Source organism: Gopherus evgoodei, chromosome 6 (genome assembly GCF_007399415.2).
Source record: "Gopherus evgoodei ecotype Sinaloan lineage chromosome 6, rGopEvg1_v1.p, whole genome shotgun sequence".
NCBI classification, from domain to species: Eukaryota; Metazoa; Chordata; order Testudines; family Testudinidae; genus Gopherus; species Gopherus evgoodei.
Window position 1 is genome coordinate 103,091,511 of NC_044327.1, and position 22,647 is coordinate 103,114,157.

Genomic DNA, 22,647 nt, shown 5'->3' on the forward strand with positions numbered 1-22,647 from the left:
GTTCATTGTTTTATTACAGAGAGATAATAGGACTTTGCTTATAATTACCATTCTGACTGAAAATGTTTTCCCTACCACTGCTATAACTTAAGGTTACTGTAACAAAGAGATTAGAGAATAATATTTCTATTTTTTTCTTGTATGTTTACTTTGTATATTTAAGAGCACTTGATAGGGAAGAATTTAAAAAAAAATAGAAAAATGTGGCTGAATATCTACCAATATTGTCAGGGAACTCCAAGGCAGGTATAGAACCTCTCCTTTCTATGACTACTTTTAACTCATGTTTTGAATTTACTAGATTTTAAATTGAGAATATCTCTTTAAATTAAAATAGATGTATAAAAGAGAAGACTAACTGGACAAGATACATTTTTGAGAGATATTTAGAAAGATGGCACTAAATTAGAGTATTTTGTAATCTTCAATTTCAGTTTTATTCATATTTCATCTATGCTAGTCTGAAAATGTGACTCTCATTCCCTACGGTTAACATCACTTAATAAAGACTATTTGTCATACTTTCTTCTATCTGGGGCCAAGGTTTCTCTCACACAGGCTAAAACATCTGGAGCCATTTAATAATTAACACTGGTTATTTACTTCAGTGCTGATACTACATGTGAAAACAAAACCAAAAATAATTGCAACTCATCTAGCAGTGGTTCTACAAAACAAGTTATTTTTGGCTTAGCTGAGTAACTTTATGATTTCCTGCTGAAAAGGGCTAAGTTCTTGTCCAGAAGCAGTCACAGTTTCAGTAAGTCAGAGTAACTGCAGCTGAGTTACAGCAGTTTATCATAGTAAAGAGCAATATCCAATGTTTTGGCAGAGACCAGTTTACTTTATACAAGTATACAATATACTTAAGTCTGCACAAATTGTGAGTCAAACATTGGCAAGGTTTGGGGAAGTCCTACTAGATGCTTTCTAGTTTAGTCTTCCAGCTCACTACTGCTCACTGAGTTAGAAGACTTATTTCAATTCATTCACAGCTTTCCAAGTTACTAGAGATCACTTGCCCTTCTCTTGACATTTTCTATTTAATAGGCTTCCTACTCTGATCCCAAAAACAGATACGTAATTAAGAAACCTCAACAATTTATTATACATACAAGGGCTGACTCTACGGTTGCCAATTTTGTAATAGCTAAAAACTGGACACGCCAGCAGAAGTGCCAGAACCTCCCTGACTTCTCCTCTCCCCTGAAGCCCCATCCCGTTAGCTCCTCTTCCCCTTGTCCCCATTGCTTGCTGCTGTTCTCTCTCCCCTGCCTGGATTGGGAGGGACTCGCCTCTGGAGCCTGGGCTGGGAGCTGCAGCTGCCCAATGCAGGTAGAAGGCAGCACTGGTTGAATAGGAGCTGGTGTGGGTGATGACCCTGTGCCTCCACGCCTTCCCCACTCGCAGTAACCGGACTTTGGGTGTCTGATCAGTAAATCTGACCAGACATTGTCAGGTCCCTTTTTTGACCAGACCTTTCAGTCAAAAACTGGGCACCTGGCCACCCTATCCCCACCTCCCTTGTCCACAGTGACTGGACACTGTCAGGTCCCCTCTTTGTCCGGGCACCTGGCCACCCTAGATTCCCTTGCAATGTTTCATTAGTTCCTGAAAGACTGACAGCTTCCTGCATGTTTTTGACAACAAAAAGTGCAAGTATTCAAATCCATTCGATTTCACTATCCTATCATTAACTCAAGTAGGAATAAATTACTCTGATGGAATGTCACACAAATTGCATTTTACTAAACTGCCTTGGAAACTCTCTCCTCTCCCTTTAGCCTGGACAACTACAGAATGCCTTCAGTCCAGTCCTTAGGTGACCCTAGTTTCTCCCAAGTGGAACCACAGAGAGATTAAGAGAATTGCAGCATTAACAAAGCCCACAACCTCAAAATATGCAATAATTGAAATGGCCAGCTCCAAAAACGATAATGAAAACCCCATTACTTCCCTTCAACTTCTTCTTGCACTTTAGAACCCTACTTCAGAACTTCAGGGGGAAAAGTGACGTTATTTTTAAAATAACCTCAGCCACAAAGAAGAGCAGAGACAAAGAGAAAATGTATTATAGCAACAAAATTGTTTTTAATGTAAGTAGAATGTTTTCCAGATTTTTCATTCATTAAGTTCTGTGCCCTCCCTTGCCACCAAGGATGTCCCTTTGTGAGTATTGCTGCACAAGTTGGCAAGATACTAGGAGCCCACCCAGCAGGTGAGAACTGTCTGATACCCATGAACGTACCTCTGAAGGGATTCTGTCTACACTGCTATACAGGGGTTGAAGGGTATCACCCACCCTGTGCCCTGAGGCACCCACCCCGCCCCAGCTCACCCCTGCTCTGTGCACGAGCACGCGCACCCCAAGCACGCCCTCGCTGCTTCACTTCTTCCGCCTCCCAGGCTTGCGGTGCCTAAGAGAAGTGAAGCAGCCACAGCGTGATGGGGAGGAGGCGGGGCAGAGGTGAGCTGGGGCAGGGAGTTCCCCTGGTGCTGCTTCCCCTCCCTTACTTGCTGCAGGCGGCCCTCCCCGCGCTCCTCTGCCTCAGTTCCCTCTGCCTAAATGCTGGCGGCGACAAGGGCAGCCAAAGATCCAGCCGCCGCAGTTGCTGCTGGAGAAAATGGCACCCCCCAAATCCCAGGGCCCTAGGAGACCGCCTAGTTCGCCTAAATGGTTGCACCAGCCCTGTCCACAGGACTAGCCAGGATGGAGCTTGGCTATTTGGGCTGCACACAAACAAAAGGATGATGTCCTCAGAGAAACAAGAACAGTATTAGTGGCTGATTAGTCACCAGCAGCCTGAGACTTGGCTACTTTGGAGGTTTTCTTGTAACACTATGAGCACATGCAGCACAATAGTTTGAAGAGCTATTATTTAACCTTTTGTTTCCAGTAGTAACAACAATGTGCTAGGCATGGTCCAGACATTAATAAGAAGCAGTCCCTGTCTAATGATCTTAGAAATTAAAACATCCTTTATAAAGTGTCCTTTAAGAAGACTCCTTTATTCCTATATATTTTGCAAGTGCCAGTACACTTCAATGAGAAAGTGCACAGTAAAGTTCAACCAGTGGAAACAGTAGTGGATAAGTGGACAATGCTTTACGTTGTAAACATTGTCAGTAATTATGGTGACTAGGTGTCCGTTTTTTGACTGGAACACACGGTCAAAAAGGGAGCCCAGCGCTGACCGGACTGTTGACTGCCTGGTTGGCGGCATGGTGCTGGCAGGCTCCCTGCTAGCCGCCACGCTGCACAGTTCCTGGGAAGCAGCTGGCATTTTCTCCCTCCGGCTCCTATGCATAGGGGCAGCCAGGGGGCTCCACCCCTGCATCTCCCATTGGCCAGGAGCTGTGGCCAATGTGAGCTCTAGGGGCAGCACCTGTGGATGGGGCAGTGCACAAAGCCGTCTGGCCACATTTCCGCATAGAAGCTGCAGAGAGGACATGCCGCTGTTTCCCAGGAGTTGCCTGAGGTAAGTGCCGCCCAGAGCCTGCACCCCCTGCCTGGGCCCCAAACCCCTGCCCCAGCCCCAATCCCCCTCCCACCCTCCAAACCAGGGCCGGCTCTAGCAATTTCGCTGCTCCAAGCACGGCGGCACGCCGCGGGGGGCACTCTGCCGCTCGCCAGTCCCACGGCTCCGGTGGACCTCCCACAGGCATTGCTGTGGAGGTTCCGATGGTCCCGTGGCTCCAGTGGAGCTGCCAGAGGTGTGTCTATGAGAGGTCCACCAGAGCTGCGGGACCAGCGGACTGTCCGCAGAAATGCCTGCGGCAGATCTACCAAAGCCACGGGACCAGCGGACCCTCCGCAGGCACACCTGCGGCAGGTCCACCGGAGCAGCCTGCCGCCCTCCTAGCAACCGGCAGAGCGTCCCCCGCGAAGTGCTGCCCCAAGCATGCGCTTGGCATGCTGTGGCCTGGAGCCAGCCCTGCTCCAAACCTCTCAATCCCAGCCTGGAGCACCCTCCTGAACCTCAAACCTCTCATCCTTAGCCCCACCCCAGAGCCCACACCCCCAGCCATAGCCCTCACCCACCAACCCCCTGCCCCAGCCCTGATTCCCTCTCCTGCCCTTCGAACCCCTCAGCCCCAGCCCAGAGCCCCTGCCTGCACCCCAAACCCCTCATCCCTGGCCCTAGCCCAGAGCCCTGACCCCCCAGCCAGAGCCCTGACCTCCTCTCACATCCCAACCACTGCCTCATCCCAGAGCCTCCTCCTGCACTCTGAACCCCTCATTTCTGGCCACACCACAGAGCCTGCCCCTCCAGCTGGAGCTCTCACGCCCTCCCATACCGCAGCTCCCCTGAGCCAGTCTCATGAAAATGAGCAAATGAGTGAGGATGGGGAGAGTGAATGACAAAGAGAGGGGGCATGGATTAAGCAGGGGGCAGGGCAAGAGTATTCAGTTTTGTGCAAGTAGAAAGTTGGCAACCCTATAAGTAATAACAAAATCAGTAAAACAATTCTCTACCTTCCTCCTCACCAATTCAAGTCAATACAACATCTCTGTTCATTTAATCCAGAATGCTGTATGAATCACAGAGTAAGAGTGTATTTAGAAAGGGCAGTTTCTAGAGAATTTCACATGCATCAGATTCGAAAGAGACTTAGTGTCCTGTTAAACGCATACATATGATTCTGGTATGTCCAGATGTCTATGGGCAGGTGGCACCCTAATTCCAGCCACAGCTTTGTAAAGAAGTTCTTTGTTTGTAAAATAGTGCCATTGTGCCTTTTTTGTGTCACTGACACCTAACAAGTGTTTTCTGGGTATATATTTTCTGCTAACAGATAAGATCAACCTCTGTTTGTCTTCAGAAGTGCAAACTCCATTGCAATAATTTCTACAATCAACTTCTGATAGAAACAGTTTCACAATGACTATCAGGATATAAGCTTTAGTGGGCAACTCCAGTATGGTGAGCTGCCCTCTGGCAGACTGTCACATCTCACAGTGATGGATATCAGTGTAGAGAGAGTGAAAGAGAAGGAATTTCAGACACAAACTCGAAGGAGTACTTATCACTAGCAAGAATACAAAAGGACACTATCATTAGCAACGTTACTGGTTTTACTCTCCATTTGTTGTTTATTCTTTCTTAAGAATAAAGCAAGGCAAGGAGTCAGAATTTTGTTTAGATAAAATGTCACAGACTTTACAGCATTTCATTTTGACTGATTTTTGCTGATCTGAATTTCATCTATTCAAATTTCAGGCATATCAAACATGTCTACACTCTCCCCCACTGGGCACACGTAGACAACTTACCTAGCTAGTTGAGAAATTTTATTTTAAATTTTGAATGGTTATTTTAGCGTTCCAAATTTCAACCCAATCTGAATATATTATCCAAAATTCACCTCAGCTCTACATAGCACCTCTAATATGTACTTAGGAACATTGCACAAAATGGCTATTTAATAATGATGCTCCAAAGTACTTTACTATGCCACTCCTTTGTTGAGTGAATTGAAACATTGCTCATAGTACCGTACATTAAAACCGTTTACAGATAAGAGCATGAATAGATTTGAGCTAGCTTTACAAAAAACACCCAACACTAAAATGTTGAGGCTATTGTGCAACTTCCTTTGTTAAATATTTACTATTTTGCTGGTCTTGAAATTGAAACTGCAGACAACTTGATATATGCAAGGGAACATTTCCCCATTTCTCTGTAACTCATATATATCTTCTCCTACAATGTTCTTTTGTAACTTCTTATTACAATACTACACGATGAATGATAACATATTATGCTTAAACCTGCTCCAACAGATTTTTATGTCTACTCTTTCTCATTCACATTAAAAATGCTGATTAACCAGACAGTCCATAATGGTGTAATAAACAGATAGCTAAGGGTTAATGTTCTTTTACCTGTAAAGGGTTAACAAAGGAAACCAAACACCTGACCAGAGGACCAATCAGGAAACAAGACTTTTTCAAATCTGGGTGGAGGGAAGTTTTGGGTGTAAGTTCTTTGTTCTTTGTCTTGGTTCGGTGACCCTCTCGGCTTTGAGAGTGATCTTTTTATCTCCAGGCTTTTTAATCTTCTGTTTCCAAGTTGTAAGTACAAGGATAGTAAAACAATAGGTTTATATTGGTTTTTTTTTTTTGTATTTACATGTATGCAGTTGCCTACCTCCACGATGTGGCCATTTTTCTGACTCCTGGCCCGAACACCTAGAACACCTGGAAAAGGTCTTTGAGCGCATCAGGCAGGCCGCACTAACTGTTAAGGCCAAAAAGCGTCAAATAGGCCAAAACAGAGTAACTTACCTGGGACACCAGGTGGGTCAAGAAACCATAAACCTCCTACAGGCCAAGGTGGATGCTATCCAAAAGTGGCCTGTCCCAAAGTCAAAGAAACAGGTTCAATCCTTCTTAGGCTTGGTTAGGTACTACTGGCGATTTGTACCACACTACAGACAAATCGCTGCCCCACTGACCGACCTGACCAATAAGACCCAGCCAAATGCAGTTAAGTGGACTGATGAGTGTCAAAAGGCCTTTACCCAACTTAAGGCAACGCTCATGTCTGACCCTGTGCTCAGGGCCCCGGACTTTGACAAGCCATTCCTAGTCACCACAGATGCATCTGAGCGTGGTATAGGAGCAGTTCTCATGCAGGAAGCAATGGATCACAACTTCCATCCTGTCGTGTTTCTCAGCAAGAAACTGTCTAAAAGGGAAAGTCACTGGTCAGTCAGTGAAAAGGAATGCTACACCAGTTATGACAAATGGTTTAATGAAAAAAGAGTCATGGGGCCAGATGCTCCACTAGTGAAATTGTCCTGTCTCCATTTCCAGAGTTTTGTGTCATCAGCATAATGAACATCCCAACATAAATGGCTGTATTACATCTCCTGCTGGTGACACATACATAGTGGATAGTAGGAAGGTTCAGTGGAACCTTGTCATATCCCCATCCCCAAAGATGAAATCCCTTGAGGAAAATGAGCAAATACATGTAACCATTCTCTGAGTCCCATCTTCCAGGAGTGGCATTGCAGCCCTTTTCACACCATCAGGAAATACAGCCTCCGGGGCAACTGGTGCTTATCAAGGACAATTCTTTATTGTCAGTTGGAAAACATCAGTCCCAAAACCAGGGAGGTGGGGTGGTTTATTTAATACAGGACATTTCTTTCTTAAGGAATAAAGAGTGCTGAACTGGGAAAGATGAGTAAAAGGACAAAATGAGGCAGAGAAATGGCAAGAGAATCCCACTAAGGTGGTTGTCCATTGATCTGAATGGGACAAAAGAATATAGGACATTAATCTATATAGCTATGCAGGTGCCATTGTGTTATACTCTTGAGTGTTCCATTATAGCACTCAAAAAGTTCATCTGTTTAAATTTCATCTTATTTCTTTGCTTAAGTAGTTCCTCTTTTAAGAGTTACTTTTTACCCAGAATTTGCTTCCTTATTAAAAAAGAGTATAGCTCTTCAAGGGAAAATCAAAACAAATCCAGCTTCTGAATAATATTTTCTATTGCTGGGAAGACTAAGTCCTCTATCCAGGAAAACAATACTCTAATAATACTTAAATAATTTTAAAACTTATCGACAGAACTCCTGGCCTGATTTTTCAGAGAGATTGAGCGTACACAGCTTCCACTGGCTTTACTGGGTGTTGTGAAAATTCATCACCTCAAAAAAAGAGTGAGTAGAATATTACATCATATAGCTTTAAAGTAATGTGTATATACAAAAACCAGACTGCCATTGATCCAGTGTAGCATGATGTTATTTGTTCAAATTAATTTTCACTTCATTCCTTTTCTCCAATGTCATGAGTAAGTGCTCTACACAAAGAGACATGTTCAAACAATTATTTAATACAGCTAAGTGCCACTCCTTACCTTTAAGGCTTGTAAACAAAGATCCTTCTCTGTTATGCTTTTTGTAGAAATGAAAACTTAAGATGGACTCATTTGAATGGGAACCCCACAGCTAGTTTTAGTTACACTAAAACAAGTTTATCTTGCTCATTATTTCTCTCACTTTACCAGGCCTGAAATCCTAAAACAAGTAGGCAACATGGGGCTAGTGATCACTTTGTGAAGACACTTTAAAACTGCTGGTGAAAATGTCCTAAAACAACCAGACGGCATGTGTTGGTATGCAACTGCATGAACCATTCTGATCAGAATCCAGCTTGTGTCCTGTCTGCATTTTGACATGGTAACCATGGAAATGGGAACCGGCCTACCCAAAGCCTAACAAAGGAAACCTTTAAATGAAAATGACAACACTGGATTGTGAATGTTCAGAACGTCAACCAGTGCTAATAGCTTGGTTTATTCTTTTAAAAATATACAGGCCCCCTTCTATCTTCACTATTCCAAAAAGTTCAGTATTTTATACTAATTTAATTGTTTGCATATTCATCAAATGCATGAATAGGTTTACATCTTAGCTCTCACAAACACCTATTCATGTGAAAAAATATTTTCTTTCATTTAAAACAACTGACAATGAAAAAATATAATGGATATTTAGTAGTGGCCACGAAACACAGTAAGACTATAAGGAATATTTGACTATTTAGTGTACTGCTCAATACTTAAAAAGCAAATTAGTGTTTGAAAACTGTACCACAACCAGATACTTCTAGTAGAGTAAGTCTAAAGAGTAAGTCAGTGCTTCCCATATTTATTGTCCAAGTTATGTAGAAATAAACATTGTTAATTTGTTTAGAATTATGAATAATTCATTGTGTACTTTCTAAAAAATTTTACTTTCTATTTTTACAAATTATATTTATAACATTTGCAAATATAGGTCTTCTGTAGATCACTGTGAAATAAGCCCTACTTAAATGTGTAATATTGTAAAAATAAAAGCTCATAAGAAACTATTTGTAATATTGCTTTTACTAACAATTTTTTTTAAGAATCAGAGACAGGTAAAATCAATAGTGACTTTGGTTTCACAAAGGTTCAGATCAGACTCCTATTTTAATAATCCAACCCTCGAAGTTTGGAATGGGAAGCATTTACACAAACAATTCTACCTTTGGCCCATTCTAGTTAACATTACACACACGAAACTATGCTAAGAAATCCTATTAGGTTTTCAAAGTCACATATTCCAAAGTTAAGAAATGCCTGAATTAAGGTTGCCTGTGTAACCTGAGTTTGGCCACTTTGTGCATATGCATTATGATACAATCTTTAATTACACAATCACATTTTTTCACAGGACTCCATTCCATGCCACACTCCATGCACAGAATGGACAGTGTCAGTGGCAGATTAGCCACTGGGCCAACGGGGTCTGTGCCCAGGAGTTCCAGCCAACTGGGGGGACTCAGAAAAAATGGGTGCCCCCAAGCTCCAACCTGCTCCATACTCCTACTGGGGAGTGGGATCAGGGCGTGGGGGCTTGCCCTGCTCCTGCTCCCCAACTCTGCTCCCTGGTAGGAGTGCCAGGTCGGGGGGAGGGGAGGGGTCAGGGGAAGCCCCTGTACCCTGACCCCATTTCCCCGGTAGGAGCACTGGGGGAAGAAATGGTATGGAGGGACTGCAGGCCGAAGAGGTGGGGAGGGGCCCCCACTTCCTCTGGCCCAGGGCCTCACAAAAGTGTAATCCGCCTCTGGACAGTGTTTACTAAATATTTTGTTTTCTCTCTATTATTCAGTGTGTAGCCCTGTGCGTTGTTTACTGCACACTATTCAAACCAGACTCTGAAAACAAAAACAAAAAAATAAATTTCTTCATGGGTTAAACTATGACGCTCAGCATAATAGTACTGGATGATTCACAAATACTAATGAATTTATTTTCACAATATCCTTATGAGGTGAGGGGCTTTTATTATCCCCATTCTACAGATGGGGAACTGAGGCACAGAGAAATAAAGGTCAAAAGTATCCACTAATTTTGGTTGCCCAATTTGAGATGCATAGAACCTGATTTTTCAGAGTATGTAGTATTACATAGTACTTTATATATTCAAAGCATAGCTCCCATTGAGTTCAGATGCTGCTGTGATTGCTCAGCACTTCTGCAAATTAGACTGCATAGTTTCAAGTTAGGCCCCCATAAAATGAAGAACACACAATTCCTGGCAAACTATTTAGAGTCTTGTTTAATTGACTTGCTCAGTATCATAGGCAAGTATAAGCACTTAGATAAGAGGAAGGGCCTTTTAACTATGGGTGGAATTAGGCTACTGTCTCCCAGCAACCAAAATAGATACACATCTTCCAACTTTTGCAACAAATAAGGCAGTTTCTTTTGCTACAAAATCCCCCTATAAGGGAATAGGGCACTTTGCCAGTGGGTTTCATAGATATTTGCTGACACCAGAAGAATGGTGAGACCCAGAAAACTTGGGTTCCATTCCAGGGTCTGGAGAGGCATGTGCTCTAGTGAGCAGACTCTTCTGATCCCTCTCTTCCAACCTGTCCTTCTTCCAGTCTGGTCTCTTCCCCATCTTCGGCCCCTCATACTGGTGCCATTTTTCTCACCTACCCTTCAGGCATCTCATCAGCCAGCCAATCCTACTCTCGTTCCTGTCCCAATCCCCACCACCATCACTTCCAGTCCCAAGCTCCTTCCTCAGCCATTCACAATTCCCTCCCAATCCCACAATTCCTTGCAATCAGTCTCCTTGCCCAGTTTCTACCTCTTAGACGGATCCTCAATCTGATCTGTCTCTCCCTCACTGGCCTCCAGTCATCTACTCATCATAGCCCCCTTCTGGTCCACCTCTTATCTCACATCCATTCAAATGAGGCAGCTTCCTCCACCATGCTGCCTGGGCCCAGCTGGCGGTGGTGAGGTGGGGATGGAAGTGATCACTGAGACTGCAGGAGACAGTTCCCCTACTCTCAGTTCAGGTGCCCAAACTTGCCACAAGCACAGCTGCTGTGACCCAGGGAAAGCTCCCTGCAGTTGCAGCATCTGTAAATCCTGCTGGGCTCTGGGCTGGAATACGATCAATATGACACAATCATCAGGAAATCTGGCTGCTAAAATCTAACTCTCTACTGAGTATGCATGAATGATGACTTCTCAGAGGTTTCTAACCTGGCCACATTTGGGCAGATTTTGACAGGTACAGCAAAATGCCCATCACTCACACAAAGGCCACTCCCTGCCAAATTTCAAGTCCCTGCTTCCAAGTATTGGACATAGTACACTTTTTCAAAGAAAAGGTCTCCAGAATATTTTTAACATGGGCAAAATAACATATTTGTACTAATCTCATTCTCAGAAACGGCTGAACCATTTTGCCTCAACTTTTCCAAGAACTTCAGCCTGAGGCAGACCCAGCATGGAAAATTTCAGCCCGAACAGTTAAAGTCTGGCAAAGTTATAGGTAATCAAAAACAGAGTCTTATAATGGGAAGTGTCAGGCAACCTTAATAATATGCAATACTACCAGCTCTGTCGATAATAAATTATTAATTTCTAATAAGCTAAAAAACAATATAATTATTTTGGTAAAGTATAATGAAGGTGGTAAATTGGAATACAAGAATATAATATCAAAAGGGATGGCATTACATAAATACCATTTATGTCCAGGGGCAGCTCTAGACATTCTGCCGCCCCAAGCACGGAGGGTCCACTGGTCCCCTGGCTTCAGTGGACTGTGCGAGGTCTGCTGAAGCCGTGGGACCAGCGGACCCTCCACAGGCATGCCGCCTAAGGCACCCTGCCTGCCGTCCTAGTGGCGACCGGCAGAGCGCCCCCAGTGGCTTGCCGCCCCAGGCACGTGCGTGGAGCGCTGGTGCCTGGAGCTGCCCCTGTTTATGTCTGCAGCACCCACAGTGTGCTAAGCAGGTTCCAAACATAAAAGAAGGCACTATCTACAAGCACAATAAGCACAACCTGCATATTACTGCTTAGCTTGCAACAAAGCAAGCAAGAGCCACTGTGTTCTAGAAGAGATGGCACTGATAATGTGAAAATTAAAAATATATACATAATGAAGCCCAAACCAAACACACTGCAAATTCACTGGGAGCGTTTTCCAGCCTATTTATGGCATGATCCATTGGAGACATCTGATTGATTGAATGCAACAGGCATTGTAATGATTCCTCCATTCTTTCCTCCAAAAAAATGAGCCCACCCTACTGCAGGGTCTTTCACCACCCCCAATTAACCTCCAAACATACAGCCCTTCCGCAATCTGCCCCCCAGTCTGTTAGACCCAATTCCACAAGTATTTATATACAGGCTTAGAAGTGTTCATAAGAGTAATGTTATTGATTTCAATGTGACTATTCAAATATGAGAAGTTAATGTTTGCAGAAACAGGGACTTAACCGCCCTATTCTTCTGTCAGCTGTGTAGCTAAAAAGCTAGTCTCTTTCACCAACATACGCTGGTCTACCAAAAGATATTACCTCACTCACCTTGTCTCTCAGCTAAACCAATGTAAACTGAGAGCAACTCCCTCAAAGACAATGAAATTATTCTGGATTTACATCAGTTTTACTGAGAGAAGAATATGGGTCTTTGGCCTTGTATCACTTAAGCCAAGAGAGAATGCTGTCTCAGCCAGTGGGAGTTTTGCTATTGAGTTCAATTGGAGCAGGAAGAGACCCTAAAAAAGCATCAGTTCAGCAGTTACAACAGTTTTTAGTTCTCAGGATAATATCAAACTGAAATTACAGCAGATATGAACCATAAGAATTAATACTTTGTTTAAGCAATGCGAATAATTTAATATACACCTAGATGCATCCCCTTATAGACCGCTCTTATTGTCAGGGCAAACCCGCTCGCATAATTAGTTCCTCTCCACCCCCTTAAACACCATTCTTCAGAATGTCCCTAGTCCCAGATCTTTTACATTGTGAATTAGTGGACATATTTATCCCCCTGGTATGCAGTCACTGTGACCAGGAGAATAAAGGATGGATTAGACAAAAATGCAGAGCGGGCATTTCACACTTTGATGCTTTAAGAAGTTTTCTCATTATAATATTACAGGATAGGTTGTATACCATAAATCTCACCACAGGTTAACATTTTTGTTTCTGATTTCATACCCTCCAGCCACACATTCCACCATGTTTCCCATAGTTACTGAAAGAACAAGTTGGAACACCTCACAGGTAAAAACTCAGTTTCTCTGGCTCTTCTTCAATAGACTTGCCAATTAAAGATACATGAAAGCATACAGTAATATTTAAACGTAAAGTGTTTGGGAGGAATTTTATGAAAAGTGAATGTCATGGCTTATAGTTCCCAGGAAAATATACATAATGGTCACTCAGTCAGGAGGAGGGTGTTAAAATTTCCTACAGACAGAGCCCGAGAGTGGAGGCAAAGTTAGAGGGATTTTAAGAATTTAAGAACAGAATTCATAATAAAGAACATCATATTCCCACTTAAAATGTGTAAATTTATGCAGAAAGTTAGTCATGACCTTCTGTAGTGCAAATTAAATTGGATGCTAATCAGCTTGTCCGGGATTTCATCTGATAACTTGAAAAATATAGATTTGTGGCACTTGCAAAAAGCAACAGCAACATGGATCTATTTTACCAGTAGTTTATGAATTAGTTTTCAGTCGCTTAGGGTAGTATATAAAGAAGAGGCTGAAGAAATGGACAGTTCCTCCTTCTAAAATATTTACCAGCCTTGATTAGGAGTCTCCTATGTTGTCCCCTCTCTAAATACAGTCGCCACAACATTTTATTCTCAGAGGGCAGCCAAATGAAAGCGATAAAGAGGGAGCTCAGAGTACAACAGAGCTGCGGGGGGGAGGGGAGACGGACTGGAAGTGGGAAGATTTCATAATTTCATTGGTGGAATAAAACGGCTGCTGGATAGGGTCAGTATTTCAGCACCTTTTCTGGTTCTACTCACCCAGTAGTTAGTTTTGTGCAGCAGGCGGAAATGAGTCTGAAATCCCTTCCCACCCCCGCCCTGCTTGCACCTTCTGTGCGTGCACTGAGTAGGGTCTGGCACAGCAGCAGCCTCCATGGTCACTTGCGGTTTCTTGGAAGTTCATCGAGAGAAAGCAATTATGTCCCACGCCAGGCTGCTCCCTCTGGAGATGGTCGAGGGGCTCCAGGCGCCGCAAGGTGCAGTGTCCCGCTCCGTTCTCAGCAGCAGGCAATGGTCTTTAGAAGGTTAACAGAGACCCTCTGCCCAGTGGGACCCGGATGCCCCCCATATCTCTAGCAAACCCGTAGGGAAGCCTACCTTGGCTGAGGAGGAGCAGAAAGAGCCACATGGCGCCAGGCTCCACGATTCCTGCACAGCGGGGTCCTGCCGGGGAGCAGCGCTCAGGGAAAGGCCAAGCACTCAGATCCAGGGGCTGTGCCGGCTCCGAGCGCCGCAAGGTGCTTAGCAGTGCGGCTGCACGGTGACCGGAGCACCACAGCTGCTGCAGGACAAGAGAGAAATTGAGCTGCGCTCGGAGTGGATCTGGATCACATTGCTCTGCTGCTCCGCCCCCAGCCCGCCCCAGAGCCGGGGGCAAACACCCGCTATCTGGAAGTGGGCACCCCCCCCCGCACAGTATAGTCCGCCCCTCACCAACCTCTCCCCACACCACACATTAGCCTGCCCTCCACACAGCCCTCAACGTTAACCTGCCCCCCCAACCTCACACTAACCTGCTCTTCCAAACACACCCCACCAACCTGCCCCACACCACACACTCACCTACTCTTCCAAACACACTCCACCCCACGAACCTGCCCCACACCACACACCCAACCCCACTAACCTGCCGGGCACCACACACTAAACTGCTTTTCCAAACACACCCCACCAACATGCTCCACACCACATTCTAACCTGCTTTTCCAAACACACTCCACTAACCTTTCCCTACCACACACTAACCTGCTCTTCCAAACACACCCCACTAACCTTCCCCCACCACACACTAACCTGCTCTTCCAAATGCACCCCACCAACCTGCCCCACACCACACACTAACCTGCTCCACACCACACACTAACCTGCTCTTCCAAATGCACCCCACCAACCTGCCCCACGCAACACACTAACCTGCTCTTCCAAACACACCCTGCCCCACTAACCTGCCCACCACCACACACTAACCTGCCCCTCCAAACACATGCTAACACACTAACTTGTCCCCTGACCACACTAACCTGTCACTCCAAACACACCACTAACCTTCCCTCAAGTCACACACTAACTGGCCCTCCAAACTCACCCTAACCCACTAACCTGCCCTCCAAACATCCCACCCCACTAACTTCTCCCCAGCCACACACCTGCCCTTACAAAATCCCCAACCCATTTACCTGTCCCTTCACCACACACTAACCGGACTTCCAAACACACCCCACCAACTTGCCCCCCAACAACACACTAACCTACCCCTCCAAACACCACACCCCACTAACCTGCCCCTCCAAACACACCCCAACCCACTAACTTGTCCTCCCACCACATAACAACATGTCCCTCCAAACATATCCTGACCCACTAACCTGTCCCTCCAAACACACTTCAGCTCACCCCACTAACCTGTCCCCCCACCACAACCACTAACCTGTCCCTCCAAACACACCCCAACCCACTAACCTGTCCCTCCACTGCATACTAACCTGCCCTCCAAACACACCCCACCCATTATCCTGTCTACCCCACTTTAACCTATCCCTCCAAACTCCACTAACTAGCCCCTCAAAGACACCCTCCCCCTCCAAACACACCCGTCACCACTAACCTGTCCCCCAACCACACATTAACTTGCCCCTACAAAAACCCCAATCCAATAAACCGTCCCCCTTCCACACACCAACTTGGCCATCCAACATCCCACCCCACTAATCTGCCACCAAACCAGACACTAACCTGCCCCTCCAAACACACCCCACCCATTAACCTGTCTCCCCCACTTTAACCATCCCTCCAAATACCCCAGCCCACCACCCAGTCGCCACCACACATTAACAGCCCCTCCAATCCAAACACACCTCATCCCACTAACTTACCACCAAACCAGACACTAACCTGCCCCTCCAAATGCACCCCAACCCACTAACCTGCCCCCCACCACACACTAACCTGCCCCTCCAAATACACCCCACCCCACTAACCTAACCCTACAAAAACCCCAATCCAATAAACTGTCCCCCAACCACACAGCAACCTGCTCCTCCAAACACCCTAACCCACTGACCTGTCTCCCACCACACACAAAACTGTCCCTGCAAACACACCGCACCGTACTAACCTGTCCCGCCAACCACACACTAACCTGCCCCTCCAAATGCACCCCAACCCATTAACCTGCCCCCCACCACACACTAACCTGCCCCTCCAAATACACCTCACCCCACTAACCTAACCCTACAAAAACCCCAATCCAATAAACTGTCCCCCAACCACACAGCAACCTGCTCCTCCAAACACCCTAACCCACTGACCTGTCTCCCGCCACACACAAAACTGTCCCTGCAAACACACCGCACTGTACTAACCTGTCCCGCCAACCACACACTAACCTGTCACTCCAAACACCCCACCCCCCTAACCTGTCCCCCACCACACACTAACCTGCCCCTCCAAACACATGCTAGCCCACTAACCTGTCCCTTGACCATACACTAACCTGTCACTCCAAACACACCACCCCACTAATCTTCCCCCATCACACTAACTGGCCCTCCAGACTCACCCTAACCCACTAACCTTCCCCCCAACCACACACTAACCTGCCCCTCCAAACACCCCACCCCACTAACTTCCCCCAGCCACACACCTGCCTTTACAAAACCCCCAATCCAATAAACTGTCCCCTCACCACACACTAGCCTGCACCTCCAAACACCCCCACCCACTAACCTCTTTCCCTCCACTTTAGCTTATCCCTCCAAACACCCCACCAACTTGCCCCCCAACCAAACACTACCCTGCCTCTCCAAACACCTCACCCCACTAACCTGTCCCTGCAAACACACTCCAACTCACCCCACCAACCTGTCCCCCACCACACACTAACTTGCCCTTCAAAACACACCCCAACCCACTAACCTGCCCCTCCAAACACATCCCGGCCCACTAACCTGTCCCTCCACCGCACACTAACCTGCCCCTCCAAACACACCCTACCCCATTAATCTGAATATGCAAGCAAAAAATCGAACATACGTAACCTTTCAGGACATATCCCCTCACCACACGCTGCCCTTCATTAACCTGTTCTAAGATCTGTTCCCCTCCATCAGCATACACATACGCAGCTCCTTTCACTAAGCTGGCACCATATATTGGATCCCGCAGAAAGATATGAGTATTGCTGCATGTTCTGAATGTAGCAGGAGCTGGGCTCAGCCTCCCAACATCTCTGTTGGAAACTGTATGGCCAAGGGGTCTTCCACTGAGAAAGGCTACCCTAGGACTGCTGCTGAGTATTTTACTTTGTGCACTGTCAACCCTGCATTAGGGCTGCATGTGTTCTGTGGACTGTGATTCTTTCACCATGGGATTTGCTACCAACAGAGTTGTGCTCTAAAATCTGAGCTTTCATGTATGTCTCTGTATGCGTTATATCCACAAACACGCTGTATATATATTTCTAGCCCTTATAAACAATATTATCTTCTTCAGTCTATAGGCAGCCTGAAACAATAGTTTTGAGAGATGCGAACTCATCATTTCACTTAAGGAGTAAGTAAAAAATTGAAAACAGAGACATTGTAAAATCAATTGAGTTTACCATAAAAATGAACAACAGTGGATACTGTACAGATTATTTAATCTCAGGTTTAATTAAAAACCTATATCTTTTACTCTAAATGAATCTGCCACAGACTTTCCATTCTGCCATACTAGAGTACCGCAGAACTTAAGAATCTTGCCGAAGAATTGAGTCCAGTTGCTATAGAGTACACAGGACATTGTCAGCAGTGTCCTAGTTAATATGCCATATATGTGTCTTTAACACAACAAAGGTCCAGGGCCGGCTCCAGGCCACAGCGCGCTAAGTGCATGCTTGGGGCGGCATGCCTTGGGGGGCGCTCTGCCTGTTGCCGGGAGGGCGGCAGGCGGCTCCGGTGGAGCATCCGCAGGGATGCCTGTGGGAGGTCCACCGGAGCTGCGGGACCCGCGAGCAGCAGAGCACCCCCCGTGGCATGCCGCCATGCTTGGGGCAGCAAAATTGCTAGAGCCGGCCCTGTAAAGGTCTAGCCCCACTGAGAATTTAAAGGTCAGGACTGGAAACAGATTTGAAATTGAACAGGGAAAGCCAGTGTAAGATGCTGGACACCCATGCTGTTTTTAGCCTGTTAGCCGTAATACCACTATCTGAATATATTCAAAGCAGTGGACAAATATTCCCCTTTTCTTTCCCCAAATTCTAATATGTCCAAATTCACATTGCTCCCTTTTTTCATTCTGTTTGGAATCTACTATAACAATGATTCTTTGGTGAGTAAATTTAAATTTAGGGCTAGTTTACATGGGGACAATTGGTAAAATTCCCCTGGAGTAATCCTGAAATAAGGATTTCTTTCTAAACCCTTAGCTGTAAACAAGCCCTTAGCTTCTGTTTTAATAATAGTCTAACACAGGGGTAGGCAACCTATGGCATGCGTGCTGAAGGCGGCATACGAGCTGATTTTCAGTGGCGCTCACACTGGCCGGGTCCTGGCCACCAGTCGAGTGGGCTCTGCATTTTAATTTAATTTTAAATGAAGCTTCTTAAACATTTTAAAAACCTTATTTACTTTACATACAACAATAGTTTAGTTATATATTATAGACTTATAGAAAGAGACCTTTTAAAAACGTAAAAATGTATGACTGGCAGGCAAAACCTTAAATTAGAGTGAATGAATGAAGCCTAGGCACACCACTTCTGAAAGGCTGACGACCCCTGGTCTAACAAATATTCTCCCAGTTCCTAATTTCTATGTTAACTTCTGAATCAGTTCTCCAAGTTAAAATGAACAGATCTGTTGACACAGATGAATCTGTTCAACAATTAATTATAAATATTGGGCACTGATTCTTTAGGAACAGTAGGGAATTCAAAAAACTAAATGTGGGTGGTTGTACTGGGATCTTGCTCTGTTTGAACATACTCCTGATCTGAAAATATCACCAGCATTGCTTCCTGAGTAAATTCAATGTTTCCCATAACTGAGAAAAGGGAGGAGGGACTTGCCCAATAACTCACTTTTGAATATCTTTCCATTATTTACCTATTTCCTGGCACACAACAACTTACTAGCCCTGACACACATACTCATGAACCCACATATTGAGTCACTAGCTTTATTCCCAGAAAACATATAGTTACTTATTAACCCAACCCTTAAACATCCCCCTCGAATACTGGTTTCAGAGTAGCAGCCGTGTTAGTCTGTATCCACAAAAAGAACAGGAGTACTTGTGGCACCTTAGAGACTAACAAATTTATTTCAGCATAAGCTTTCATGGGCTACAGCCCTCTTCATCAGATGCATAGAATGGAACATACAGTAAGAAATATATATGCATATGGATAGGGTGACCAGATGAGAGGGAGAAAATATCAGGACACATGGGATGGGGAGAGTCCGCCGAAGGAGCAAAAAAAGAAAAAAGGCGAGTGCTGCTGGAGAAGCAGCAAAAAATAAATAAATAAATAAATAAGGCAAGTGCTGCAGGTGGAACGAAATAACAGGACAAATTGCGTTCAGACCAAAGATTGGTTGGGATGTGGGACAAACACCTAAATATTGGGACAGTCCCAATTTTATTGGGACGTCTGGTCACCCTACATACAGAGAACATGAAAAGGGGGAAGTAGCCATACCAACTGTCAGAGACTAATTAATTAAGAAGAGGTATTATCAGCAGGAGGAAGAAAAAAAAACCTTTTGTAGTGATAATCAAGATGGCCCATTTTAGACAATTGACAAGAAGGCACTTCCACCTTTTCATGTTCTCTGTATGTATTACTCCAATTATTCCTGTTCTTTTTCCCTGAATACTCAGTCACTTACTGGGATTGACACACCACTCTCTGAATACAGTCACTCAGCTTCTCCTTCGCTGAGACATACTATGACATGCACACACACACACACCCTCAAGATGTACAGACACTGGAAGATTTCAGCTGCAATACTGAACACAATGCATGGTCAAGCCAGGAGATCTGAAGCATTGCACTGGTCACTCCTGGTCTTCTAGACTATGCTTAGACACATAAAAGCACACATATGGTTAATGGGAGAAATGCCCCATACTTTGGTATAAATATAACCCAAGGCAAAGGAAGAAATGGCAGTAGACTCTACTAAAAGAAAAAAAATCATTTATTTTAAATCTAGAAACCTACAGCACAAAACAAACAGAGAAACGTAACATCCCTGTACATGAAGCTTATAGTAAGGGGATGATTACCAATGTCCATTCCTGTGGTCAGACATGGGGAAAACATACTGAAACAGAACGCTCAGAAAGCAAGGGTGTCTCAAGTGCCTCACCTTCAGTTTCCCCATATCCTAGACTCAGTTACACCATTCTCATTGTAAATGTGGCCTAAGGATATGAAATTCTCTCTTACACATGTCATGGTGAAAAATAGTTCCTCATGCACAGACAAAGGCAAAGAGAGTTTTGTCTCCCACACATAAACTGAATAGGACATGGTTGAATAAGTGCCATACAAATAGCATACTCTTTAAAATGTGACCATAAATGGGAATGCTTCAGTTTTAAGCAGATTTAAGAAGCTTTTGATACTACTGTATTGTTATCATATAAACTGGTACTGTATCTTATATATGATAGGAAAACAGTGCCATCTCATCCATTTCCTATTCTCTTCAGTTGTATTATACAGACACTGAGCCACATTTCTCCTTGGCATAGCTTCACCCAAGTTAAAGGACTTCGGAGGTCTGTTTGTTCTATGATGGATATGGGTCATGCTCTGATAGCTGCTTTTGAGAAAAAAAACTACACTAAAAGTTAGTGAATGAACCACAGCACATTCAGCTTGGATATATATCTCAAAATCCTTAAATTAAGGGATCAGCAGCTGGGGGGCCCAGGGGGCACTAGAAGACTAAATAGGAAGGAAGAATGGAATTAACTCAATATGAGAAAAAAGTTCAGCATGGTTCAGTTCTGGGGTGAGGGGAAGGTTCTGGCCCATATTAATTGTTTCTAAGCCAATAAAGTGAAAATGTGTTCTCTTCCGTTTCAGCAGGATTTAATCATATAAAAACATTTCAGTCCATTTCATTTTTATAATTTTGGACAGATTACTTTTTCTTTTAAATTAGAGATAGGAGAAGATCACCAGTAGAGCAATTTACATCATAAGAATCTAGCCACCTATATACTTACTTTAGGGTTTTCTATAGACCTGTCACCAAAATATCTAAGTGTTCCCTAGATATATTAGTTTTGTGTGAAACTAGTACCACTATTTATAGGGTTGTTAAGCGATTAAAAAATTAATCATGATTGATCATGAGATTAATCACACTGTTAAAAATAATAGTATACCATTTATTTAAATATTTTTGGATGTTTTCTACATTTTCAAATATATTGATTTCAATTACAACACAGAATACAAAATGCATAGTGCTCACTTTATATTTATTTTTGATTACAAATATTTGCACTATAAAAAACAGAAGAAATAGTATTTTCCAATTCATCTAATACAAGTATTGAAGTGCAATCTCTTTTTCATGAAAGTTTAACTTACAAATGTAGAATTATGTACAGAAAAGATCTGCATTAAAAATAAAACAATGTAAAATTTAAGAGCCTACAAGTCCACTCATTCCTACTTCAGCCAATTGCTCAGACAAACAAGTCTGTTTACATTAGCAGGAGATAATACTGCCAACGTCTTGTTTACAATGTCACCTGAAAGTGAAAACAGGTGTTTGCATGGCACTGTTGTAGCCGGTGTTGAAAGATATTTACGTGTTGGATGCACTAAAGATTCATATGTCGCTTCATGCTTCAACCACCGTTCCAGAGGATTTGCGTCCATGCTGATGACGGGTTCTGCTTGATAATGATCCAAAGCAGAGTTGATCGATGCATGTTCATTTTCATCATCTGAGTCAGAAGGTTGATTTTCTTTTTTTGGTGGTTCGGGTTCTGTAGTTTCCGCATCTGAGTGTTGCTCTTTTAAGTCTTATGAAAGCTTACTCTACACTTCGTCTTCGCAGATTTTGGATGCCTCTTCAGATTCTTAAATCTTGGGTCAAGTACTGTAGCTATTTTTAGAAATCTCACATTGGTATCTTTTTTGTGTTTTGTCAAATCAGCAGTGAAAGTGTTTTTAAAATGAGTCATCATCTGCAGAGGCGGCTCCAGGCACCAGCATGCTAAGCACATGCTTGGGGCGGCAAGCTGAGGGGGGCGTTCTGCCAGTCGCTGTGAAGGCAGCAGGCAGGCTGCCTTTGGCGGCATGCCTGCAAAGGGTCCGCTGGTCCCGCGGCTTCTGTGGACCTCCAGCAGGCTGCCGCCAAATTCGTGGGACCAGGGACCTCCCACAGGCAAGCTGCCAAAGGCAGCCTGCCTGCCGTGCTTGGGGCAGCAAAATGCCTAGAGTCACCCCTGATCATCTGAGACTGCTATAGCATGAAATATATCGCTTATGGATAAAACACAGAGCAGGAGACATACAATTCTCCCCCAATTCAGACACAAA

General features: G+C 44.4%; 1 protein-coding gene across 1 annotated transcript in view; it reads right to left on the minus strand.

Annotated features, from left to right (window-relative positions):
- Positions 1–14,483, minus strand: part of ITGA2 (integrin subunit alpha 2) — a 102,970-nt gene extending 88,487 nt beyond the window's left edge. Inside the window, 1 exon segment of the mRNA XM_030566138.1 lies at positions 14,190–14,483. Within this exon segment, the coding sequence (XP_030421998.1) occupies positions 14,190–14,220 (31 nt within the window). The 5' untranslated portion in view covers positions 14,221–14,483.
- Between the last annotated feature and the right edge of the window lie 8,164 nt (positions 14,484–22,647).